The sequence below is a fragment of the Staurois parvus genome, unplaced genomic scaffold (genome assembly GCF_062004578.1).
Source record: "Staurois parvus isolate SC_StPar_1 unplaced genomic scaffold, SC_StPar_1.0 ptg001165l, whole genome shotgun sequence".
In the NCBI taxonomy this organism is placed as follows: domain Eukaryota; kingdom Metazoa; phylum Chordata; class Amphibia; order Anura; family Ranidae; genus Staurois; species Staurois parvus.
The window spans coordinates 141,086-168,518 of record NW_028318961.1 but is presented as its reverse complement, the minus strand read 5'-3'; the positions used below and the strand labels follow the sequence as shown (position 1 = coordinate 168,518).

The following is a 27,433-nucleotide window of genomic DNA, read 5'->3' as shown; positions in this document are numbered from 1 at the left end:
GGGTGAACGCTATGGGCATCCAGGGGTAAACACTATGGGCGTCCAGGAGTAAACAGACCATTTACACCCAGCTGCTCCGGTCTGATCCGGTCTGCCCAAATAGAATGTCTGACACATTCCTCCTCCATTTTTTTGCGGGCCTGATCGGACCCAGAAGTAGGTGGATGTACAGGGACATAAGTTCTACTCTATGGGCGTCCAGGAGTAAACGCTATGGGCGTCCAGGAGTAAACGCTATGGGCGTCCAGGGGTGAACGCTATGGGAGTCCAGGGGTGAACGCTATGGGAGTCCAGGGGTGAACGCTATGGGCGTCCAGGGGTGAACGCTATGGGCGTCCAGGGGTGAACGCTATGGGCGTCCAGGGGGTAAACGCTTTGGGCGTCCAGGGGTGAACTCTATGGGCGTTCAGGGGTAAACGCTTTGGGCGTCCAGGGGTGAACACTATGGGCGTCCAGGGGTAAACGCTTTGGGCGTCCAGGGGTGAACGCTATGGGCGTCCAGGGGTAAACGCTTTGGGCGTCCAGGGGTGAACGCTATGGGCGTCCAGCGGTAAACGCTTTGGGCGTCCAGGGGTGAACGCTATGGGCGTCCAGGGGTGAACGCTATGGGCATCCAGGGGTAAACGCTATGGGCGTCCAGGGGTGAACACTATGGGCATCCAGGGGTAAACGCTTTGGGCGTCCAGGGGTAAACACTATGGGCATCCAGGGGTAAACGCTTTGGGCGTCCAGGGGTGAACGCTTTGGGCGTCCAGGGGTAAACGCTTTGGGCGTCCAGGGGTAAACACTATGGGCATCCAGGGGTAAACGCTATGGGCGTCCAGGGGTGAACACTATGGGTGTCCAGGAGTAAACAGACCATTTACACCCGGTTGCCTCTGATCCGGTCTGCCCAAATAGAGGACAAGACATTCCTCCTCCATTTTTTTGCGGGCCTGATAGGACCCAGAAGTAGGTGGATGTACAGGGACACAAGTCCATTTATACCCACCAGCGCATAGGAATGCATGGACCTTCCAAACGTATCCACCTGAACAATTGACGGGCGAACCTGATCAGATCTCTCGTATGAAAGGGCCCTAGCCTTGTGACTTGCTACAAACTTACAATGTTGCAGTCTGATCACTAGAGGAGAAGAGACTGAGAAAATGCTTCCTCCTGCCTGCAGCAGACTAATGACATCATCTCAGCCTAAGCATGATAAAAGGTGAAGCTTTCCTAATAAATGATACTGGTGCTACATATTGTGACACGTCAGGAATTTGTTCATGCAAAGTTACAGAAAGGTCCACTTTAAGCTGCAATTGTGCATGTCTGCGTGGTGAAGTCTACGAAAGTGGAGGAAAGCAAACTGCCTTCCTGTCTCATTTGCACTGAGATTGTTGGACATGGGCCGTGCCCCAGAAAATATCGCTCCTACCTGTTGAAACATTCCCACATTAAGCCATCAATGGTATTAATCGCTCTTTTACTTGTTTCTGAATCTTGTCTTAGAGACCCGTTCTAGGTCCCGGCAACTCACCGTAATCTTTCTTGCAGTACTTTTTCATGTTGATCTTCAGCTTTCCTTTGGATGCCTTGCAGTACGTCTCACAATCTAGTGAAGAAAAAAAAAAAAAGTTTATAGTTCGTTAGCAAACCTCCAAGTCTCCAAAAATACTGAAAGCCAACACTAGCGAGTCGAATAAAGACCAGAAGTAGCAGAATATTTATCTTGCTATTGATTATTTGTTTACTTTTACTATTTAGCAGTAGCTCGATTGAGCATTTGATTCTTTTTAGATCGCACCCTTAGTTATACTTCAAATCAGAGATACAGATGTTGGAGGCCAGCAGTTTGTTCTGGGAGACGTCACCTGGACACTTCTCTGCTCACACAATAAAATATTTCTGAACAACAAATGTAAAGTTAGCATTCCTTTATTCCAGTTCTGGTTTAATCTGGTCAGGTGCTATAAAGGAAAATAAAATGGTTTTTGTGAAAGAAACTATAAAGACTGATGTGCATTTGTATATCAGGAACAAGCCCCAACCTCATACAATGCTGGGTTTTGCTAAATGTGGTATGCAGGTTAGTGATTTCCCAAGAGTGGGACATCTTCGATGTAGGTCAGCCTTTCTCAACCTCTTCTAAGGAACTCTTGAAATAATTTTCAAGTCTCAGGAAACCCCTTCTACAAAAAAAAAGCTTATTGCTGGCCATTGGAAAAAATGACTTCAATTTTGGGCCAGAAAGAAGAACTGGTAGCCAGACGGTCACTGGCTCTGTTACGTGGCTTTGGCTTCCGAACTATGCAGGCACCAATAATTTGGAAGTATTTCAGCCACAGCTCATGGAACCCATAGTAACTTCTGGAGCAGTGGTCTCCGGGGGCCAAATGTGGCCCTTTGCTTGTCTTTATCCGGGCTCTTGGGGCATTATTCTTCCCACTGATGCCAATGATGGGGCAGTAATTTCAAAATGGAAAAATGGATTTAGCTCAATACCTCTACCCAAATCACATTTGTAACCATTGTATAAAAGTATTTTTTTTAATTGCTGCCTATGTGGTATGCTCCCTCCCCTATTTAAAAAGATATATAACAAATACATTTGTGACCTAGAAGGATCAAGTATATTTAATTTTTTTGTGCAATATTGGGGCACTATTCCTCCAACTGGCACCAACAATGGGGCACTATTCCTCCAACTGACACCAATGATGGGGCACTATTCCTCCAACTGACACCAACAATGGGGCACTATTCCTCCAACTGATACCAACAATGGGGCACTATTCCTCCCACTGACACCAATGATGGGGCACTATTCCTCCCACTGACACCAATGATGGGACACTATTCCTCCCGCTGACACCAATGATGGGGCACTATTCCTCCCAGTGATACCAATGATGGGGCACTATTCCTCCCACTGACACCAATGATAGGGCACTATTCCTCCCACTGACACCAACAATGGGGCATTATTCCTCCCATTAAAACCAATGATGAGGTATTGCTTACTCCTATTGATGGCAGGGCATTTTCTTCTCCTACCAACCACAGTCTGAAGGATGGTAAACTGGCCCTTTGCTTAGAAAGTTTGGAGACCCCTGTTCTGGAGCAACCTTAGGGTTCCACAGAAACCTGGTTGATGATGGATGCTGTAAGTGTTAGAAGGCACAGTAGTGGATGTTTATAGAAGAAAACTTGTGGGAGAATATTCCCAGTCCTGTAGCAGCTACTCGTTGGACCACCAGAGCAGGCTCACCAAACTCAAATAAGTATATAAATCTACAAGGAACTCTACAAGTAGTGTTCCATCTACTGAAGGTCTCATCTACCTAATCCTATAATAAACTGAAGCATTTTTAAAGTAAAAATAACAACCTTTACAGCTAGTAGCATTTAGTCACGTTGAACTGGATTTGTAGCCTACCCAAGTCACTTCTTCATTTCTAATGAGTGTCTAATAATAAGTAGATACCCCAGCATATCCACACCAGCAGGACGGACACCTCAATCCAATCACCATGGAAGTGTGGCAGGTTCTACCTGTGTGGATATAAATGGGGAGGTATTTTACTGGCACACATTAGAACTGAGGAAGTGGCTTGGATGAGCTATGGAACCTCTTCAACATTATAGACAAAGTCCAGTTGAATATAATCAACATACACTGTGCAAAAAAAGTATAGCATCAAGTCACTGAAACTCCTGGGATATTGATCTGGTCAGGTAAGTAGCAGAGGGGGCTGTTAATCAGTTTCAGCTGATTTGGTGTTAATGAAATTAACAAGAGGTGCACTAGATGGGTAACAAGGAGACGACTCCCAAAACGGGAATGGTTTTACAGGTGACATTTTTTTCCCTACTCATCGTATCTGACTGTTTTTCACTAATTTTGCATTTGGCTAGGGTCAGTGTCATTACTAGTAGCATGAGGCCATACCTGGAACCTACAGAGGTTGCACAGGCTGTCCAGCTCCTCCAGAATGGCACATCAATACCTGCCATTGCCAGAAGGTTTAATGCGTCTCCCAGCACAGTCTGAAGAGCAAGGAGGAGATTCCAGGAGACAGGCAGTTACTCTAGGAGAGCTGGACAGGGCCGTAGAAGGTCCTTAATCCATCAACAGGACCGGTATCTGCTCCTTTGTGCAAGGAGGACCAGAATGAGCACTGCCAGAGCCATACAAAATGACCTCCAGCAGGTCACTGGTGTGAATGTCTCTGACCAAACAATCAGAAACAGACTTCATGAGGGTGGCCTGAGGGCCTGACGTCCTCTAGTGAGCCCTGTGCTCACTGCCCAGCACCATAGAGCTCGATTGGCATTTGCCATTGAACACCAGGATTGGTCCACCACTGGCGCCCTGTGCTTTTCACAGATGAGAGCAGGTTCACCCTGAGCACATGTGACAGACATGAAAGGGTCTGGAGAAGCCGCGGAGAACGTTCTGCTGCCTGTAACATGGTTCAGCATGACTGTTTTGGTGGTGGGCCAGTGATGGTCTGGGGAGGCATATCCATGGAGGGACGCACAGACTTCTACAGGCTAGACAATGGCATCCTGACTGCCATTAGGTATCGGGATGAAATCCTTGGACCCATTGTCAGACCCAACCTGGTGCAGTGGGTCCTGGGTTCCTCCTGGTGCAGGACAATGCCCGGCCTCATGTGACAAGAGTATGCAGGCAGTTCCTGGAGGATGAAGGAATTGATACCTTGATACATTGAATGGCCCCCACGCTCGCCTGACCTAAATCCAATAGAACACCTCTGGGATGCCATGTTTTGGTCCATCCGATGCTGCCAGGTTGCACCTCAGACTGTCCAGGAGCTCAGTGATGCCCTGGTCCAGATCTGGAAGGAAATCCCCCAGGACACCATCCATCATCTCATTAGGAGCCTCCCCCGACGTTGTCAGGCATGCATACAAGCACGTGGGGGCCATACAAACTACTGACGACCATTCTGAGTTGCTGCAATGACATTTCAGCCAAATGGACTCGCCTGATGCATAATTTTTTCACTTTGCTTTTCGGGGTGTCTTTGAATGCAGTCCTCTGTAGGTCGATCATTTTCATTTCCATCAAACGATGGAGCATCCTTACATTCCTAACACATCACCCCGTCCATATCAGTATAGAGATCCAGCAGGAGATTTTTCTTTATTCAGATCTGATGGGTTTTCAAAGTGTTCCTTTTATTTCTTTGAGCCATGTATTACTTGATATACCATGACTTGGATTAATGAGAATATCACAGATAACAGAGATAACAGCTTCTACACCTTTTCCTTCGTAAGTGTACCCTGAAATTCTGTTAAATGATGTGAGGTGGGGTAGTCTTTATCAGCTGTAAACCAGACTGGGGTCTCAATGGAGAGAGAAGGTGATGTACTTTTTTGAACAGTTGAAGTTGAGATGGGAATATTATGGATTCAAGTGATGAATGGCGTTTGGGGATGAGCTCAGGGGCCAGGCTGTGTGGTTTCACCCAGGACTACCACAGGAAGGTTGGAGATGGGACACTTACTATTCCAGCATCTTATGGAACATTTTTTAATTACTTAGAAGTCAAAGGTTGGGGTGGTGGTATAGCAATCCAGGTTACCAAAAACTATGCATTTCATTCCAAATGAATGCAATGGACCGAATGTTCCCATCCTGGCTTTAGACCTGAAAGCTGATTTTTCAATGCTTAATTTTTATTGTATATAAGTTACAAACTGTTGTACATGATAAACTGAAATGTTTCAGTTCAGCCATGAAATGTGGACAACCATTGCAGCCCCATACAAAATCAAGTATTCTGGACTAATCTTAGATTATTGGTCAGTTCTGAAATTTTTGGAAAGGTTGAACTTGATGCATACAAAAGCTGTGAATCTCCAATCGACAAAATGAGTCAACGGGGGGGGGGGGGGGGGGGAGGGGATTTACTAAGCCTGGAGCGTGCAAAATTTGGTGCAGTTGTGCACAGAAATCAATCCGCTTCCAGGTTTTGTCAAAGCAGTACTAGCAGTAGTGAAGTTAGAAGTTGATCGGCCACCATGCACAGCTGCACCAGATTTTGCACTCTCCAGCTTTAGTAAATCTCCCCCAATGACTTGGATTTAGGATAAATGTAGATAAAAGTGCAAGGGGGATGTAGAGGTTTAGAAGTGTGAGGGAGGGAATCCAGGAGTGACAAACGAGGCACAAAGTATATTATCAGGAATGGTTTTCCAGCTCATAAGACGATTAAGGGATGAAAGACAAGGCCATTGCTCTTCTGAGGAGACCTCACATATTTCAGCAGCATGTCATGGGGCAGCAGGAGATGATGAATAGAACATTTCACGATGGAGGCGGCTGTGAAGCTGCTGACAGTGAGGAAGATAGTTCATAAATTAGGTGGTGGAAGACCAATAGATTGTGTGTGTGATTTCTTTTTTCTTCTGCAATGGAGTAGAAACACTGCCATGTCCTTGCAGAGATGGCCCACCAATTCCTTCCCTGGTGACAACATATGACTACAAAAACCTGGCACTCCTGGAGAGATTCTTTCTGCTTCCAGTCCTGGTGCCATAGCAGAAAGTGGGGGGAATTATCCCTGGTGGGGAACACAGACAGTCACTAAAAAATGAGTTCCCACCCTTTCTCACAGTAGGGTCGGAAGTGAAGGGTGGAATTTCAGACTGACAACTGCAGAAGTCTCCCAGGGAAATGCTGGCTTGATCTTGAACTTGTTTCCTCTGGGTCAAACATCTCTGCAACTAGACGTACAGTTAGGTTCAAATATTTTTGGACACAGGCACAGTTTTCATACTTTTGGCTCTGAATGCCATCAGAATAAATTAAAATGAAACAATCCAAATGAATTTGAAGTGCAGACTTTCAGCTTTCATTCAAGGGGTTGAACATAAATATCAAGTACAAATTTTAGGAACTGCAACCATTTTTATACACAGTCCCTCCATTTTCAGGGGCTCAAATGTAATTGGACAAATGAATATAATCATAAATAAAATGTTCATTTGTAATATTTTGTTGAGAATCCTTTACTGGCAATGACTGCCTGAAGTCTGGAACCCATGGACATGACCAAAGACTGGGTTTCCTGCTTTCTGAAGCTTTGCCTGAAGTCTGGAACCCATGGACATGACCAAAGACTGGGTTTCCTGCTTTCTGATGCTTTGCCTGAAGTCTGGAACCCATGGACATGACCAAGGACTGGGTTTCCTCCTTTCTGATGCTTTGCCTGAAGTCTGGAACCCATGGACATGACCAAAGACTGGGTTTCCTCCTTTCTGATGCTTTGCCTGAAGTCTGGAACCCCACGGACATGACCAAGGACTGGGTTTCCTCCTTTCTGATGCTTTGCCTGAAGTCTGGAACCCATGGACATGACCAAAGACTGGGTTTCCTTCTTTCTGATGCTTTGCCAGGCTCTAACTGCAGCTGTCTTCAGTTGTTTGTGGGTCTTTCTGCCTTTAGTTTTGCCTTCAGTAAGTGAAATGCATGCTCAATTGGGTTGAGATCAGGTGATTAACTCGGCCATAGCAGAATATTCCACTTCTTTTCCTTCAAAAGCTCCTGGGTTGCTTTTGCAGTGTATTTTGGATCATTGTCCATCTGTACTGTGAAGTGCCATCCAATCACCTTTGCTGCATTTGGCTGAATCTGGGCTGACATTATATCTGTAAACACGGCAGAATTCATCCGGCTGCTTCTGTCTTCTGTCACATCATCAATAACCACCAATGACCCAGTGCCACTGGAAGCCATGCATGCCCATGCCATCACACTGCCTCCATCATGTTTTACAGATGATGTTGTGTGCTTTGGATCATGAGCTGTTCCAAGCCTTCTCCACACTTTTTTCTTCCCGTCATTCTGGTACAGATTCATTTTCATTTCATCTGTCCAAAGAATGCTTTTCCAGAACTGGTCCGGCTTTTTTAGATGTTTTTTGGCAAAGTCTAATCTGGCTTTTCTATTCTTCAGGATTATGAATGGTTTGCACCTTGTGGTGAACCCTCTGTATTTGCACCTTGTGGTGAACCCTCTGTATTTGCTCTCGTGAAGTCTTCTCTTGATTGTAGACTTTGAAAATGATACTCATACTTACTGGAGAGTGTCCTTCACTTGTCTGGATATTGTGAATGGGTTTTTCTTCACCATAGAGAGGATCCTGCGATCACCCACCACTGTTGTCTTCCGTGGATGTCCATGCCTTTTTATGTTGCGGAGCTCACCAGTGCGTTCTTCTTTCCTCAGAATGTACCAAACTGCTGTTTTGTCCACTCCTAATGTTGCTGCTATGTCTGTGATGGATTTGTTTTATTTTTGAAGTCTTACAATGGCCTATTTCACTTGCATGGACCGCTCTTTTGAACGCATGATGTAGGTTCACAGCAATAGATTCCAAATGCAAATACCACACTTAGAATCAACTCCAGACCTTTCACCTGCTTAATTGATGAAGAAATAACAAAGGAGTAGCCCACACCTGGCCATGAAACAGCTTTTGATTCAATTGTCCAATTACTTTTGGTCCCTTGAAAAAGAGGGGATGGCTACTCTTAAGAGCTGTAATTCCTAAACCCTTCCTCCTATTTGGATGTACATACCCTCAAATTAAACCCGAGAGTGCGCACTTTCAGCCCATATCCATTATATAACTATAGCTTGAATATGTTTTGGTAAATACCTGAAAAAATCTAAAATTGTGCCTGGTGATAATCCTGTGCCCTCTTCTCCATGGGAAAGCGAAAGATCAAGTCCATAAAAAGTGATATTTTTTTTTATGGTCGAAAATGCTTATCCCCCCCTTCTTTGGGAAGCCCAGCATGGCCCACCCATCACCCACTTGGTCCAAGAAAAGTCTATATGGGCCAAATGGAAAGCAATTCACAAGCCGCTGGCTTTGCCTGAGTTTATGGACTGGACCAGTCTTAGCAAACAGATATCTACGTGTTCCGGCAGGTCACAAACAACGGAGGGATAATGGCTTTAGAGAGACCGTTCCTCGGCTCTCACAGACATCTGATTCGAAGGGCTTTAAATAGATGTTAGTGGATGTGGAAGGCAGTGGGGGCAGAACTGGTCATTTCTGTCAGGGGGAGACTAGAGGACCTTGGTGAAAGGCAATGTGTTATTCGCACGGGCCTGTAATTCCGCCCGCAAGTTTGAAGTTGCCATAGAGACACCTCATGCATGCCCCACAGGTTCGTCGTGTCAAACAATCTTTTTATATCACAATAGGCCTCAGCCTGATTGGTCTGCTGCGACGCTCACACAGAGATTGTGTCCAATACACCATTCGGTGAGATATTTCACAGAAAAAAAAAATCAAGTTTTTGTATCAAAATCAAGTGCGGGCTGATCACGAAAAGTCTCTATGGATCCAATTACAACCTTTAGGCTCGCGGCATGACAACGCCGCTTACATTGGCCATAGTCAAACATGATTAGTAGTTGGGCGCTGGCAATTTTTGCAGCACATTGCCCATGTGCGCCCACCTTGGAGTTGGTGTATCTTAGAGAAAACCTTCCGCTTTTTCTTTGACTGCAAAATTCGGAAATTATTATAGATCTCACAATACAACCGAAAGTGTGTGAGCACCTTCAGTCCTTGTTGCAGTAGCTCCGCCCCCTCAGGCGCCTCCAATTATGGCACGTACGCAGATGTGCCAAAGGATTCTACCTTTGGGATCTGGCAGAGCCCATCCACACATGGCAGTGATTTACCTCGCATGCGCAAAGACAGCAACAGTATGGTACTTTCTTAATAGTCGTTTTTGCGTATGCACGGGAAACCCTACGTGTGCGCAGATGTTCAGGTGAACCCTACGCGCGCGCAGATGTTCAAGGGAACCCTACGCGCGCGCAGATGTTCAGGGGAACCCTACGCGCGCGCAGATGTTCAGGGGAACCCTACGCGCGCGCAGATGTTCAGGGGAACCCTACGCGCGCGCAGATGTTCAGGGGAACCCTACGCGCGCGCAGATGCTCAGGGGAACCCTACGCGCGCGCAGATGCTCAGGGGAACCCTACGCGCGCGCAGATGTTCAGGGGAACCCTACGCGCGCGCAGATGCTCAGGGGAACCCTACCCGCGCGCAGATGCTCAGGTGAACCCTGCGTGCGCAGAGATGCTCAGGGGAACCCTGCGTGCGCAGAGATGCTCAGGGGAACCCTGCGTGCGCAGAGATGCTCAGGGGAACCCTACACGCGCGCAGATGTTCAGGGGAACTCACACGCGCGCAGATGTTCAGGGGAACCCTACCCGCGCGCAGATGTTCAGGGGAACCCTACCCGCGCGCAGATGTTCAGGGGAACCCTACCCGCGCGCAGATGTTCAGGGGAACCCTACCCGCGCGCAGATGCTCAAGGGAACCCTACACGCGCGCAGACGTGCTGCAAGGCTCGGTGGGGACCTGAAGCCCTGCAGTACATCTGCAAATGCGCAGGAGGGTTGGGGGCAAAAACATAATTCTAACCTAGGTGATAAATACGTAAGTGCTGCTTTACAGCACAAATCGGTTGCACCAATTCAAAGGGTAACATGGCACTTTAGGGTGAAGGTCAGCTCCAAGGCTCGGTTCACACTGCTGCCACCCCAAAGTCATGCGACTTGCGTGCAACTTTTGTGTTTTAACATTGCAGTCTGTGGCAGCAAAGTAGTGCAGGAACTTTTTTTTTGTCATTGCGTCGCATTGACTAAGACCGCACCAATTGAAATGAATGAGTTTTGACTTGTCATGTGACTTTGTGGTGCGAGTTGCAGCAGTGTGAACTGCCAAAGCAACATATAAATGAATTCAGCATCAAAAAATTGTCATTCAGGTCAAGGAACGACCGTTACCCGACGCTTTGTTTACAGTCGCTTGTGACCTTCTGTAACTTGTAGATACGGTACCTGTGCCTATGACTGGTCCAGCCCACAAAAGCCAAAAATAATATGATATAAATGAACAGCCCAATAAAAGATCAGCTGCAATGTTCACCTTCAATCCAGAGATTTCTCTTGCAGTACTTTTAATCCTGCTCCTAGATTCCTCCTACATCAACCTACATCCTCTGAGCCCAGGTTATCCTGGACAGGACCCTTAACCTGTGAAAGGAAAAGCAGCACAGTGGCATGCTCATCACTCTGCACTCCCCTCCAGTCAGCATACGTCTTGTCAGCACGTGAACTGATTGGCTCCTTGCGCTGCTTCTTCCCCTAACACTCCGAACCTAGCAGAGGGTACAACACACAAAAATCCAATAGGTTTGCTCTGTGCAACACTCCCACCTCGGCCTGGACCCAGCAAGGTTAAAAAATCAGATCTAGCGCGAACGCAGCACGCGTTCCTGTGCGGTAGCGGTCCCGTCCCTGACACAATCTATTGGCAGCCGTTTATAAGAGTAATAATACCTCCATTCAAGATGGCAAAGCGTTTATTTACAGCCAACGAAGCCTAAAGTTCAGTGTGAATTATTGCGCTCCCCGTGCCAGCGCCTGCTCTTTTGGCCTTATTTTTATTTTCACGCCGATGCCAAGATAATTAGTATACTTCACTGGCTGCTACCAGCTCCTCCGGGAGGTCGGTCGCAGGTTTTCCACCGTCTGAAAGGCCCGTGTCACCGTCTCTCGGCACCTTGCTCAATTAGCCCCGCGTACCCCCCCCCCCTTCCCAATAGCGGCTGACTGCCCCCCATCGGAGCCAACGCCTCCCATTAACCCCGCGGCTCAGCAACAAGCCGAGTTCAGCTCAGTGCACATTAACTGCCTATTATTCTGCTTGAGCAAGATTGATTGGGAGACAAATCAGCACAAATAAACCACGTAATTAGATTAGGCCTCATTATTGTTTACGGGTCTCCCCCCAGTCCTCCCCCCTCCTAGCTGGGAGGTTGGAGTTTGATGGAGCAGGAAAAATATGACCGCGCCGCTCTAAGAATGAGAAAATCATCATTAGCTGCGGCTAATTGACCATCACTTTAAAAAAAAACAGTTGAAGGGAAATTTAAAGGAATCCACCTTTTTTTTAATTTGTGAAATTTAAAGGAATCCACCTTTTTTTTAATATGTGAAATTTAAAGGAATCCACCTTTTTTTGAATATGTGAAATTTAAAGGAATCCACCTTTTTTTGAATATGTGAATCAGCATCTTGTTACTATTTGATGAAAGTGAATTCAGAGAACGGTTACTTTGTAGCTCTTGTGAACACATCCTTATACTGGAAAGTCACTATGGGGTGGATGTACTAAAGGCAAACAGACTGAGCACTTTGCAAGTACAGTTGCTCCGGAGTTCAGTAAATGGAGGGAGGGGCTGTTGAATTCCATCATCCAATCATGTGCAACCAAAATGTTTTTTTTTTTAATTTTTCTTGCATGTGATTTTGTATTCTTTGTCACATCATTTACTAAGCTCTGGAGCAGCTGTACTTGTGCGCCGTGTTTTACAGCTTCCTGAGCCTTCCCTCAGATATGAGATATGAATACTTACATTGTGCCCAGTTGGAACAAACATTATACCTGGAGTTCAACTTTGTAGCACCAGTGAATATGTGGCTCAGTATTCCAATAGTGGCTGAGCACCGTGTCTCCAGAGTTTGTATCTTTGAATCTTCATGTTCCGCTGGAGCTTCGGGCGTTCGTGCACCTGCGAGCCCCGCATACGCCAAGTGAGCTTCGGGCGTTCATGCACCTGCGAACCCCGCATACGCCAAGTGAGCTTCAGGCGTTCGTGCACCTGTGAGCCCGGCATATGCCAAACGAGATTCCAGTGTTCGTGCACGTGTGAGCCCCGCATACCCAAAGTGAGATGCCAGCGTTCGTACACCTGCGAGCCCCGCATACGCCAAGTGAGCTTCAGGCGTTCGTGCACCTGTGAGCCCCGCATACGCCAAGTGAGCTTCGGGCGTTCGTGCACCTGCGAGCCCCGCATACCCCAAGTGAGATTCCAGCGTTCGTACACCTGCGAGCCCCGCATACGCCAAGTGAGCTTCGGGCGTTCGTGCACCTGCGAGCCCCGCATACCCCAAGTGAGATTCCAGCGTTCGTACACCTGCGAGCCCCGCATACGCCAAGTGAGATTCCGGCGTTCGTGCACCTGCGAGCCCCGCATACGCCAAGTGAGATTCCAGCGTTCGTACACCTGCGAGCCCCGCATACGCCAAGTGAGATTCCAGCGTTCGTACACCTGCGAGCCCCGCATACGCCAAGTGAGCTTCGGGCGTTCGTGCACCTGCGAGCCCCACATACGCCAAGTGAGCTTCGGGCATTCGTGCACCTGTGAGCCTCGCATACGCCAATTGAGATTTCAGCATTCCTGTACCTGTGAGCCCTGCATACGCCAAGTGAGATTCCAGCGTTTGTGCACCTGTGATTCCCGCGCACACCAAGGGAGCTTTCAGCGTTCCGGCACCTGTGAGACCCGGAGGAAATCCATGCAGACACAGGGAGAAAAAGCAAACCCCAGACAGCAGGGAACCAATGATCCTAGTGCTGCCAGGCGGAAGTGCTAACCCTTTAGCCACTGCGCAGCCCCTTACCATCTTCCTCCCCCAGTGCTACTCCCTAAAGCTGCAGGGGTGGTGGTGTACAGGAATGATGCCCCGTGTTGCTTTTGGTGGCATAGCACCCCTCCCCCCAAACACAGACCCATTCATGTGCATTGGGAAGCTCTGCAAACATCCCACAACCATGTGCAATGCACAAAGCTGCAGCGCGCTAGTGCGGTGCTCAATGTGGTAAAGTAGGTGGTGAGGACGCATTGTATTGCCTGTCAAATGCTCTCTGAAGAGCGATCTGAATGCAGAGAGCAAGACAAGTGTGAGCGAGCCCTTTAAAGCTGCTGGCAGTGCACACCGACCATATAGGACAGCATATTGGTATATCGACACAATGACAAGTGTACTCGAGAGGTACAAAAAGGACAATTAAAAATCTGAGATATTTACTGATATTAATTTAAAAAAAAATTGAGCCACGTCTAAAAAGCCAGGAGGTGGTGGTGGTGGGGGGGGGGGGGGGGGCTTGAGGTCAGGGGTCATCCCAACTGGGTGTAGAAATAGAACAATTAGCAGATCTCCTGGTCCCTGAGCTTAAAGTCACAGAAAGGAGCGCCACGAGATTCTTATAGTCCAAACTACGTTTTTAGGTGCAATATTCTCCATCGAGGCCGACGCGTTTCATGGGTTTCAATAGACGACCTTCATCAGGGATCTAAACTTTTAGACTGAAGGAGATCTGGACAATGATTATCCAGAGATTTACAGCCTGCTTTGGTCACAGGTTAAAAGAAACGTTGTCACAAGGACAGGAAATGAGGACAAAGTCAGTAGACATGCGTGGAATATTCCTCTCTATGGATCTGGTGGACGCCATCATTGCGGCTGTGTGCACAGATGGCTGAGCGGTTCTCTAGTTCCATTTCACACTTTCATGACATTTCCCAGCACACTGCTAAACGTTTGACATTTTTTGGGGTGCATAATCATCCAATTTAGATGGGAGTACGGAAGGCCGTGTCGTATTGGCAGGAAATGGCCGTAGGACAAAGAGGTAGAACTTGCTGTCAGGAGGAAGCGGCTGATTGATACATATCCCTGACAATGGCTCTGAGTAAATGTAAGGAGGGATTCAGCCCTCCACAGAACCAGCCATTGTTCTTCCTATACAATACGCTGCGGAGAATCCTCCGGGACAATGATGCTAAATGGATGGACAGTCTTGTGCCTTCCACCTCCGGTGGTCTCTTCCACCTAACATCTAACCCCCGTGAGACCCCTGGACTGTCCTATTGTCTGGGCCAGCCGTTGCTGAATTTTGGACTTCAGGGGTGGCCGATGAGAGATGGGGGGGTGGGGGGGACTCCATTGTGATCCCTCATGATCTTTGTGCTGGAATGTGTATGAAGCCAATTGATGTATAGAATCAATACGTGTACATTGTCAGGGGGGACCCACTGAGGCAGAGAGGACTTACTCTCAGCTTGTAAAAGTGGAAAGTCAGGGAAGATGGGAAGAGATTTATGGCCAAAATAGGGAGAATAAAGGTCTTGTGCAAACACTGCCAGAAGCATTCAAGAAACCAGGATTGTGTTTGAGTCCTTTTAGACCAGCGGTGGTCAACCTTCTCGATATGGGGGGGAGGCTCATGTGCGGCCCACAATATAACCAAAGGGCTGCACATAAAATTCAGTAAATATTTATTATCAGAGACTGCAGACACAAATAGGATATAGTCAAAGACTAGGGACAAGATACAAGAGATGGTCAAAGACTTGGGATGTAATACAGGAGAAGGTCAAAGACAGCAGACATGATCCAGGAGATGTTCAGAGACTGCGGACATGATAGAGGAGACGGCCAGACTGCGGACATGATACAGGAGACATTCAGAGACTGCGGACATGATACAGGAGACATTCAGAGACTGCGGACATGATACAGGAGATGGTCAGAGACTGCGGACATGATACAGGAGACGGCCAGACTGCGGACATGATACAGGAGACATTCAGAGACTGCGGACATGATACAGGAGACATTCAGAGACTGCGGACATGATACAGGAGACATTCAGAGACTGCGGACATGATAGAGGAGACGGCCAGACTGCGGACATGATACAGGAGACATTCAGAGACTGCGGACATGATACAGGAGACATTCAGAGACTGCGGACATGATACAGGAGACATTCAGAGACTGCGGACATTATACAGGAGATGGTCAGAGACTGCGGACATGATACAGGAGATGGTCAGAGACTGCGGACATGATACAGGAGACATTCAGAGACTGCGGACATGATACAGGAGACATTCAGAGACTGCGGACATGATACAGGAGACATTCAGAGACTGCGGACATGATACAGGAGACATTCAGAGACTGCGGACATGATACAGGAGACGGTCAGAGACTACGGACACGATACAGGAGACGGTCAGACTGCAGACGTGATACAGGAGACAGTCAGAGACTGCGGACATTATACAAGAGACCTTCAGAGACTGCAGACATGATAGGGGAGATGGCCAGACTGCGGACATGATACAGGAGACATTCAGAGACTGCGGACACGATACAGGAGACGGTCAGAGACTACGGACACGATACAGGAGACGGTCAGACTGCGGACACGATACAAAAGACGGTCAGAGACTGCGGACACGATACAAGAGACGGGCAGAGACTGCAGACACGATACAAGAGATGGTCAGAGACTGTGGATATGCTATAGGATTTGCTGGAGAGTGGAGACCTATGTCATAGACTGGAAACATGTTACATGAGTGTGCTGGAAATTACTATTACTACAAGGCAATAGGGAAACACAGATTCGTGTCTGCAGGGGCCCCGAGGACTGCACAAAGAGTGCCAAAGGCTGCATGCGTCCTCTGGGCCACAGGTTGGGCCCCAGGGTTTAGACAAAGCGATTTCCTTTCAGTGCATGAAGTGTGTTCATTCTCTATGGAGATCCCATCCTGTTTTTCTCACAACTTGGCATTTTTCTGGGGCAGATAGCAAACAAAACAGCAATTTTTTAGAAAATTGCAACCACTTTCACTCAGATTAGAATTAGTAATCCGAAGATGGTTGATAGAATGAAGGAAATCTGCTACCGATGAACTGGCCAGGGAACTTGTAATCAGTTTTATGGATTGCTGTAGATTTAATACCAAGGCTTTTTTACAGGTAGAACATGGAGAACGCACCTCCCGTGCCGAATGTATGTAATGGCAAGGGGTGCTGGGATGCGATGGTCTGCTGATGCTGGCTGTTGATCGGGGTAGTTGGAGTTTGGTCACTTTTTCATTATTGTTGAAAAGGTGAACATTAAAGCATATTCTGTGGGTTCAAGGACTGTGCCATGTTACCGTGTACACCGTAATTACACACATGCTTTACACCCCACCCAGACCTCACCACTGCGTGTTGTGTATGCTACCTCATTATTCACCTCTGGGTGCCCTAGACCAGCGGTCTCCAAACTGCAGCCCAGGGTCTGGACGTGGCCCTTTGCCTGGCTTTATCTGGCCCTTGCGGCACATAATTCCTCTCACTGACACCAATGATGAGACAATATTCCTTTCACTGACACCAATGATGAGACAATATTCCTTTCACTGACACCAATGATGAGACACCGTTCCTCTCACTGACGCCAACGATAAGATACTGTTCCTCCCACTGACACCAATGTTGAGACACTATTCCTTCCACTGACACCAATGATGGGGCACTATTCCTCCCACTGACACCAATGATGGGGCACTATTCCTCCCACTGACACCAGTGATGGGGCACTATTCCTCCCACTGACACCAATGATGGGGCACTATTCCTCCCACTGATACCAATGATGGGGCACTATTCCTCCCACTGATACCAGTGATGGGGCACTATTCCTCCCACTGACACCAGTGATGGGGCACTATTCCTTACACTGATACCAATGATGGGGCACTATTCCTCCCACTGACACCAACGATGGGGCACTATTCCTCCCACTGACACCAACGATGGGGCACTATTCCTCCCACTGACACCAACGATGGGGCACTATTCCTCCCACTGACACCAACGATGGGGCACTATTCCTCCCACTGATACCAACGATGGGGCACTATTCCTCCCACTGACACCAATGATGGAGCACCATTCCACTCACTGACACCAATAACTGGACACTATTTCTCGAATACCAAAAAAAGGGCAATGTTCACTCCCACCAGCTACAGTCCGACCCCTCTAAAGTCTGAAGGACAGTAAACTGGTCCTTTGTTTAGAAAGTTTGGAGACCCCTGTCCTAGACTGAACCCCCCCCTCCCACCCCTACTAAAATAAAAAGTTATCTATGACCCTAAAATGGTGTACGATTGATTGGTCTCCAAGACTGTGCAAAGTGTTGCGTTTTCATGGCGTCATTCAACCCCAGGGGCGGACTGACCATTTGAGCCCTCAGGCACTGCCCGAGGGCCCGTGGTCAGTAGGGGGCCCCATGAAATGCCCCTGGTACCTTTTTTATAGGATTTTTTGAGTGTGGGCAAGGACACAGGGGCCCCATGATCCCCTATTGCCCGGGGGTCCCATGAGTTGTCAGTCCGCCCCTGTTGAGCCCTTTTGTTCCTGCTGCTTCATAGTGACCACAAATGCTGCACACACATGCAGTGGAGGGGTACTGCATTCGAATGCTAAACGTTGGGTTGGAATACTAAAGCTCAGTCCTGCGAATGGTCCTCTAGTCCTAGAAATCCGGGCTAATCCCCGAAGCTGACTCACAATACAAACAGCATCACGGACACTCTTGCACACCAGTGGATATAATAAGCAATGACGATAATTGGCAAAGAAATGCATAAAACCGCACATTTACGGGTGCCCCTACACAAGCGGAAATCGGCGAGATGTCTTCCATGGAAGTTGGGAGAGGAGCCGTAACACGAGCTGGCGTGTTCAGAATATTGCATTCTCCTGATGAGACAGAGCGAGCTCACATCGAACGCCACACCGAGCACATTCTCAGGCAGTTACACACTCCGCTTCGGCCCTGCGCGGATCGAGTAATTGAATGTAATGAAATGCAAGCGGAGAAAGAGAGAGAATTACTAATACTCATTGGAATCCTCCAACCTCTGCCAAGAAAAGAGAGAGAGAGCTCTTCGCAAAACCCAGCTCTGCATTCTGCCCGAGAAGACGAGGCAAGCCTCCGGCGCGGATGAGGGTTTATCTATTGCCATCGAAACGCTGAGGAGTCCAGAGCACCTTGGGAAAGAGGGAGTTCAAACAGTCACCGATTAATTACTGCACAAAGGACGATGTTAAAGAGAAGAAAAATCCCTGCAATACGAGGCTGAAAGAGATACAGGAGGGGGTTGTAGATCTGTGGAGAGCGGCGGTCAGTGCAGAAGACGGCCATCATGAAATTGGAGGCATTTGGGGAAGTTATTTGACAAAAATGATGGTAATTTCACTGTTTTGAACCTGCCTTTCCTTGGAGAAAATGCTGCTGTATGCTCCTTCCAGTGCTGGTCGAATAACTGGAAGCAGTTGGTTGCATGCGCCCCAGTAGTGGTGGTCTGCCCAGTGAGGTCTCAACAAGTCCAAGGCTGAGGGCTTTTGGTGACCAGTTCTAGAGGGAGCAGTTTGCTCCTTCCATTGCTGCTCATATAATTAGAAGCAGTTGGCCACATGATTAGGGATGCTGATATGGCAGTACAGCTGGCCCTCCTGTACCGGGTCCGGGCCCCATCAGTTTAAAAGGGGGGCCCGGACACCTGCCCGGCAGAGGGCTGGCTGTACTACCTTACTGCCAACTCCTGTGGCTCCCCCTGCAGCGCTGATGGCTTCTCCTTTTTCTCCCTCCGGCTACACTGCAGGGGGATCGGTATCTGTGCCCCCCACCCCTCTGCTGCCCCCCTCTCCTACAGAGCTTCCCTCCTCTCCTGCCGGCAGCTGCTCTGGGCACACAAGGGGATCATTTCAGGATGGAGAGCGGGGGCGCTGGTGAATGTGTCCTATTTACCGGCCCTTTCCTTTCCTGAATGAAAACAGTGAGTGATCGGTACCGACTGCTCCTGTTTCCATTTATAACTGAAGCATAGTAAACTGTGTCCACTATGGATCGACTTGTCTACAACCAGCCTGTTGGGATTTTGATGAACAATCAGTGCCACTGGCTATAGCTGACAACACTGATCATTGTATTCTGATGGCGGGGAAGATTCCTTGCTGTTAGAATACAATAGCTCAGTTGGTGGATTCCCCCATCCACATAGAGTGTGTGGATGGGGAATCAGCTTCTTTTTTTTTTGTTCAACCCGCTGGTCGAATGAAAAATAATTAATCGTGTATGGTTGGCTAAACTGTCGCTGTTATGCTATCATCTGAAAGCAGGGTTCGTCTTGCTCTCCAATATATCTTTGTTAGTGTAGGTCCTCACACTCTAACCTGAGTCAAAGGAAAAGGTTGTGTTCAGCTTCCCTCTTCAGGTGTATGCGAGTTGCGCTGTGGTAGTCTGTTCCAAACTCCTCCAAAGCTGCCTCCTAATTTATACAAGGGCATGTGGCTGCATTGGTTTTCTTTTTCAAGTATTTTTTCCCCTTCATTTTCTCCTGGTGATCCTGCCAGTAACACATTTCATGTCCTGGTGTGACAACGCTCACTCACTGTGTATATGTAGGTGCAGCCTCATCAGTGCCCCTCGGTGCAGCTTCATCGGTGCCGCTTCATCAATGCCCCTTGGTGCAGCCTCATCAGTGCCGCTTCTTCAATGCCCCTCAGTGCAGTCTCATCATTGCCGCCTCAGTGCCCCTCTGTGCAGCCTCATCAGTGCCCCTCAGTACCGCCTCATCAGTGCCCCTCGGTGCAGCCTCATCAGTGCCGCTTCATCAGTGCCCCTCAGTGCAGTCTCATCAGTGCCGCCTCAGTGCCCCTCTGTGCAGCCTCATCAGTGACCCTCATTGCAACCTCATCAGTGCCCCTCAGTGCAGTCTCATCAGTGCCGCCTCAGTGCCCCTCTGTGCCGCCTCATCAGTGACCCTCAGTGCAACCTCATCAGTGCCCCTCAGTACCGCCTCATCAGTGCCGCCTCAGTGCCCCTCTGTGCCGCCTCATCAGTGCCCCTCAGTGCAACCTCATCAGTGCCCCTCAGTACCGCCTCATCAGTGCCCCTCAGTGCAACCTCATCAGTGCCCCTCAGTGCAACCTCATCAGTGACCCTCAGTGCAACCTCATCAGTGCCCCTCAGTGCAGTCTCATCAGTGCCGCCTCAGTGCCCCTCTGTGCCGCCTCATCAGTGACCCTCTGTGCCGCCTCATCAGTGACCCTCAGTGCAACCTCATCAGTGCCCCTCAGTACCGCCTCATCAGTGACCCTCAGTGCAACCTCATCAGTGCCCCTCAGTACCGCCTCATCAGTGACCCTCAGTACCGCCTCATCAGTGACCCTCAGTACCGCCTCATCAGTGACCCTCAGTGCAACCTCATCAGTGCCCCTCAGTGCAACCTCATCAGTGACCCACAGTACCGCCTCATCAGTGCCCCTCAGTACCGTCTCATCAGTGCCCCTCTGTGCAGCCTCATCAGTGCCCCTCAGTACCGCCTCATCAGTGCCCCTCAGTACCATCTCATCAGTGCCCCTCAGTGCAACCTCATCAGTGCCCCTCAGTACCGCCTCATCAGTGACCCTCAGTGCAACCTCATCAGTGCCCCTCAGTGCAACCTCATCAGTGACCCTCAGTACCGCCTCATCAGTGCCCCTCAGTACCACCTCATCAGTGCCCCTCAGTACCACCTCATCAGTGCCCCTCAGTACCACCTCATCAGTGCCCCTCAGTGCAACCTCATCAGTGCCCCTCAGTACCGCCTCATCAGTGACTCTCAGTACCGCCTCATCAGTGCCCCTCAGTGCAACCTCATCAGTGCCCCTCAGTACCGCCTCATCAGTGACCCTCAGTACCGCCTCATCAGTGCCCCTCAGTGCAACCTCATCAGTGACCCTCAGTACCGCCTCATCAGTGCCCCTCAGTACCGTCTCATCAGTGACCCTCAGTACCGCCTCATCAGTGCCCCTCAGTACCGTCTCATCAGTGACCCTCAGTACCGTCTCATCAGTGCCCCTCAGTACCGTCTCATCAGTGCCCCTCAGTACCGTCTCATCAGTGACCCTCAGTACCACCTCATCAGTGCCCCTCAGTACCGTCTCATCAGTGCCCCTCAGTACCGTCTCATCAGTGCCCCTCAGTACCGTCTCATCAGTGACCCTCAGTACCACCTCATCAGTGCCCCTCAGTACCGTCTCATCAGTGCCCCTCTGTGCAGCCTCATCAGCGAACAAGAAAAATTACCTGTTTTCAAATTTTTATAACAGAAACTAAGAAAAGCGTTTTTTCTTAAATTTTTGGTCTTTTTTTCAGCAGGCAGGCTGGGGAGTTGATGCTGGACGTCCTCCAGCCAGGAAATGAGGCGGAGCTCTGTCTGACTTGCTGCAGCTTCTAATGCACATTGTGAGAAGCTCACAGTGTGCACTGAAATCAGAGTAAGCCATTTCAGTCCAGGAACGGAGCCGCTACTGTGCAAGATTGACTGAAGACTGAAGGGGAGGCCGGAGGTCGGATCTAATGACCCAAATGTTAAAATTGCTAATTAATATATTGAAAACATCAGCGACAAATAAAGACCAATGAATATTATTTTGGCCTTCTATGTGTCTCAAAAAAAAAAAAAAAAAAAAAGCAATATGAAGTGCAGATGAAGAGACGGCAAGGACTTGTCAGCGGAGATAATAAGCCCTCCGCGGCGTTTCACATTCCACCCCGACGACGGCTCTGACTATTATCGGTGGTTATTCGCCTTCAAACGAGCGCCTGGGGTGACATCCACACTTCACGCTGAGCCCTTCTCCACATTGTCCTCCTAATCCCCTCAGATGTCTGCCGGATTAGCAGGATCGCTGTACCACGGGGGAGCCATCTGTACCTGTCATTTCACAGCCATTATCCTGACTGCAGCGTTCAGAAAATGACAGGTTGGATTCTGGGACTTGTCCTTGTTCGTTCAGTGATGTCACTGCGCCCCTGCTGCCTCCTGCCTATATATACTGTATACCTAATGGAAGCTCTTCCCCTATCATTATATCTCCTGCTTCCTGCGTCAATGGCCACCTATGGAGCACAGCCAACAGGTCACTTAAAGCTGAACGCCAAGCAAACACCTAGCACACAGGTTGTATATACAGTGTATATATACACACACTATATCACCAAAAGTATTGGCCCCGCCCTCCAAATCATGTGATTCAGGTGTTCCAATCCCCTCCATGGACACAGGTGTATACAATCATCCCCCAGGCATGCAGACTGCTTCTACAGACATTGGTGAAAGAATGGGTCGCTCTCAGGAGCTCAGTGACTCCAAGCGTGGTCCCGTAATAGGTGGTCACCTGTGCAATAAGTCCATCCGTGACATTTCCTGTCTGTTATAATCCCACTAACAGTTGAGCGTGGAATATTTAGTAAAGTGGAAGCAACTGGGAACAACAGCAACTCAGCCACCAAGTGGTAGGCCACGTCACATGACAGAGCGGGGTCAGCGCATGCTGAAGCGCACAGTGCGCAGAAGTCGCTAACTGTCTGCAGAGTCAATAGCTAAAGACCTCCAAACTTGGTGTGGCCTTCAGATGAGCCCAACAACAGTGCGTAGAGAGCTTCATGGAATGGGTTTCCATGGCCGAGCAGCTGCATCCAAGCCGTACATCACCAAGTGCAATGCAAAGCGTCGGATGCCGTGGTGTAAAGCACGCTGCCACTGGACTCTAGAGCAGTGGAGACGTGTTCTCTTGAGGGACCAATCATGCTTCTCTGTCGGGCAATCCAATGGACGTGTCTGGGTTTGGCGGTGGCCAGGAGAACGGTACTTGCCTGACTGCTTTGTGCCAAGTGTAAAGTTTGGTGGAAGGGGGATTATGGTGTGAGATTGTTTTTTAGGGGTTGGGCTTGGCCCCCTAGTTCCAGGGAAAGGAACTCTGAAGGCGTCAGCATACCAAGACATTTTGGACAATTTCATGCTCCCCACTTTGTGGAAAGAGTTTGGGGATGGCCCCTTCCTGTTCCAACATGACTGCACACCAGTGCACAAAGCAAGGTCCATAAAGACATGGAGGAGCCAGTTTGGGGTGGAGGAACTTGACTGGCCTGCACAGAGTCCTGACCTCAACCCCATAGAACACCTTTGGGATGAATTAGAGCGGAGACTGCGATCTAGGCCTCCTCCCCCGACATCAGTGCCTGACCTGACAAATGTGCTTCTGGAAGAATGGTCCAACCTTCCCATAGACACCCTCCTAAACCTTGTGGACGGCCTTCCCAGAAAAGTTGAAGCTGTTATAGCTGCAAAGGGCGGGGCCAACTCAATATTGAACCCTACGGACTAAGATAAACCGTTTCTGGTGCAAAGAGCCTGGCCCTGCCTACTTCATGTAATGACGGTCCTTGGCACTCAGACCCAGATTCAGATCCTGCACACTTCCTGGTATACTGAACATCTGATGTTGGCCATCTTTTGGTTCTTTTGCTGTCTGTCACGGTATTATAGATTGTGTGCTTTTTTTATTGTCATCTTTCTGCAAGCTCTTATCTTAAAGCGTCCATCCACCTGGAACCCATACTTCAGGGTGCGGGAGCTGCTGGAGAGGTATCCTCCCTGACAGTCTCTTCTATATCTCAGGGAATTGATTGCTGAGATCCCTGTGTTGAGTTCCTGCTGCACCCATTTTAGGGGGTTCCCACAATCCCTGCATTGGGTTTCCAGGTCTGTACACCTGCTTTGCCCATTATGATAAACTCCAACCATCCCCGTGCTGAGTTCCCGCGTCTGTACACCCGCTGTGCTCATTATAAGGGGTCCCCACCATCCATGTGTTGAGTTCCCGGGTCTGAACACCTTCTGTGCCCATTATGAGGGGTTCCCACCATCCTTGTGCTGAGTTCCCAGGTCTGTACACCTGCTGTGCCCATTATGAGGGGTTTCACCATCCCTGTGCTGAGTTCCCAGGTCTGTACACCCGCTGTGCCCATTATGAGGGGTTTCAGCATCCCTGTGCTGATTTCCCAGGTCTGTACACCTGTTTTGCCCATTATGAGGAGTTCCCACCATGCCTATACTGAGCCCTAGGCCTACATTTCTGCTGTGTCCATTATGAGGGGTTCAGGAACAAAGTTTACAATTCTGGCAGAGAGATCTCCCTGTTGGTGAATCTAAGACAAAAGGTCAGGGAAGGACCGATCCTTTAAAAGAATATGTAAGCTACCATTGATGACCTCTCCTCCTGAAAATGCCCTTGAAGGTCTCTTAACTATTCCTGGCCAGGCAGATGTTTTTTTTTGCAGGTAAAATTCCAACCTATCATTTTCCAAGAAGCTGTACAAGAGAGAGAAAGAGAGAGAGAGAAAGAGACAGACCAGATGACAGGTATGAAGGTTGGAGGTCACCAACATGTGAGAATTTACGGTCAGTAGAAGGGTGGACCTGGGTATGCGGTGAATTTTTCCTCTGTTGTGTTTATTTTTTTATGTCCTGTCCATTATCAGCTTCTTACTTTCACAGAAAAAAAAAACACGCACTGATTTTCTTGTTTCTGCTTCTCTCATTGTCAGCTAATCTACGTATTTCCCCGTGCGAGGGTCTGCTGAACCATGTCGGGCGTGTCAGGACTGGAGCAACAATTCAAAACAAGGACCAGCAGAGCACACACACGGACACTGCAGCCCGGCACATCCTCACGTCCCAGATCCGGGCCATCTAATCACATGGCACTCAGCCCCCATATCCTGAGACGGGGTACCCTGAGAAGGAATTATTGAGGAAGGGAAATATATCTGAGGATTCCCTACTGAGGAAGGGAAATCTGAGAAGACCAGAGAGAGGAAGGCTAGTAGCAGTTGGGTTTGTCATGTGAAGATGTTTCATAGCTTCTCCAAGTCCCATGTTCAGTTGGAACATCCTTAACATTACAGAACAAACCCAGTTGAATGTGACCAACTACTATTAGATATACCATGACCTGGAGCCATGGGAAATCCCCTAAGACACACAGCTAAATAGGACTTGAACTGTACCACACCAAAAAATAGTCTCCAAATAAAAACTGTCAATTTAAATATATTGTCAGGAATATCCATCCATCCCGCACGGATCACCTCTGGTAAGTCTGCCTGCCTCTTCCCATCAGACTCCGTTCCTGCACTCCCCTGCCAGTACTCTCTACCACAGCCGGACGCACTCAGGGGTCGCGACCTGGTTCCAGTCTACACCAAGTCCATCCCCACCATCAGGGGCCCTGGTGAATAGCAGGCTGGTACTTAGACCCCGCGCCCTGGGGAAATCCGTGCTGTGGGCTGCTAGAGACACTGCCAGGTGGCACCTGACAGTACCTTACGGCCTGCCTGACCATTCCACCTCTCCAGCCTGACTACACCTGTGTTCTTGAAGCCTGCTACTTCCCTGTGTCAGTCCACACATTTCTGGTCATACCCGGATCCCTAACATATATAATGAAAAACTGTACAAGTAAAATCTTCACGAAGACAGTTACACGATGAATTATATTAACTCTTCATATTAATTCCTGCCATGATGCACGTTCAGAGATTCCATTCATAGCATCCTGTGTTCTTCGACACGTTTCGCAGGAAAGGGACTACTTCTTTATGAAGATAAACGGATTATGTATAAAAGTCAATTGTAACAAATGTGGAAAGGGAGATGCAAGGCAGAATCAGTCACATGGATGGATAGACCAACAGTATAGTGCGGTTGATGACCGCACTATACTGCTCCATGGATTGTCGAGCCTTCTAGAGCATCTTTGGTTTCTGGTCTGTCTATCCATCCATGTGGCTGATTTTACCTTGCATCAACTTTTACTCATTTGTTGCAATTGTGACAGACAGTTATAAATAATCAGTTTATTTCCTGAAGAAGCAGGCTCTGCCGTACGAAACGCGTAAAACACAATCAAGATGCTAGGAATGGAATCTCTGAAAGTGCATCATGGCGGGAATTAATATGAAGGATTAATGTAGTGCATTGTGTAACTGTCTTCATGATGATTTTAAATGTACAGTTTTTCTTGATATGTTTAACCCCTTCCTGCCAGCCATACGCATATATGTGGCCTCTCGGCGGGTGGGCCTTAATGCTGAGAGGCTGCATTTATGAGTACCTAAAGACAAACAGAGCTTGCCGAGAGTGCGCGCCCTGCGTGCTCCCGGCATACTTACCATCGCCCGACGGAAAGCTCCCAATCTTTACTTGCGATCTGGAGCTTCCTGATTATGTGACCACTGTGACCGCCAATCATGGCGGTCACATGATCAGAAACACCGCCCTGCCTGCCAGCATCTGAAGCCCCTTAAAGGGCCAGGAGGTGGCAAGGGGTTAACTTATGAAAAAAAGGGCATCCAAGAGGCTTGGGACTTTGATACAAGCAGGGGTGGACTGACCATTTGGAAACTCGGGCACTGCCCGAGGGCCCGGGGTCAGTAGGGGGCCCCATGAGATGCCCCTGGTACCTTTTTCATAGGCTTTTTTGAGTTTGGTCAAGGACACAGGGGCCCCATGATCTCCTATTGCCCGGGGGCCCCATGAGTTGTCAGTCCGCCCCTGGATATGAGTTTAAACAAGGTAGTGAGAAGGCAAAAAACATTTGAAGAGCTCAATGGCTCAGGTTAGGCTGCTCAAAACAGGCAAGGCCATCCTACTGTGGGTACTCCAGCAGGTTACCAGAGGAAGACGTGCATATATGGAAGGAGCGCCAGACCAAAAGATAAGAGTCCAAATTAATTTATTAATGTTATAAGACATTCAACGTGTTTTGGGGGTCAAAGGAGCCCCCCCTTCATCAGGGCTACAATAAAATATAATATAATGTAAAAAAATTGTGATTTTATCAGTCACA

At 48.6% G+C, this 27,433-nt stretch overlaps 1 protein-coding gene across 2 annotated transcripts in view; it reads right to left on the bottom strand.

The window, feature by feature from the left end:
- Nucleotides 1-27,433, bottom strand: part of LOC149439018 (netrin-1) — a 177,738-nt gene that overhangs the window by 18,939 nt on the left and 131,366 nt on the right. For both annotated transcript variants that reach the window (XM_089659570.1, XM_089659569.1), the window contains exon 6: nucleotides 1,523-1,597. In XM_089659570.1, coding sequence (XP_089515696.1) covers nucleotides 1,523-1,597 — 75 coding nt within the window. The remainder of the gene's footprint in view (nucleotides 1-1,522; nucleotides 1,598-27,433) is intronic.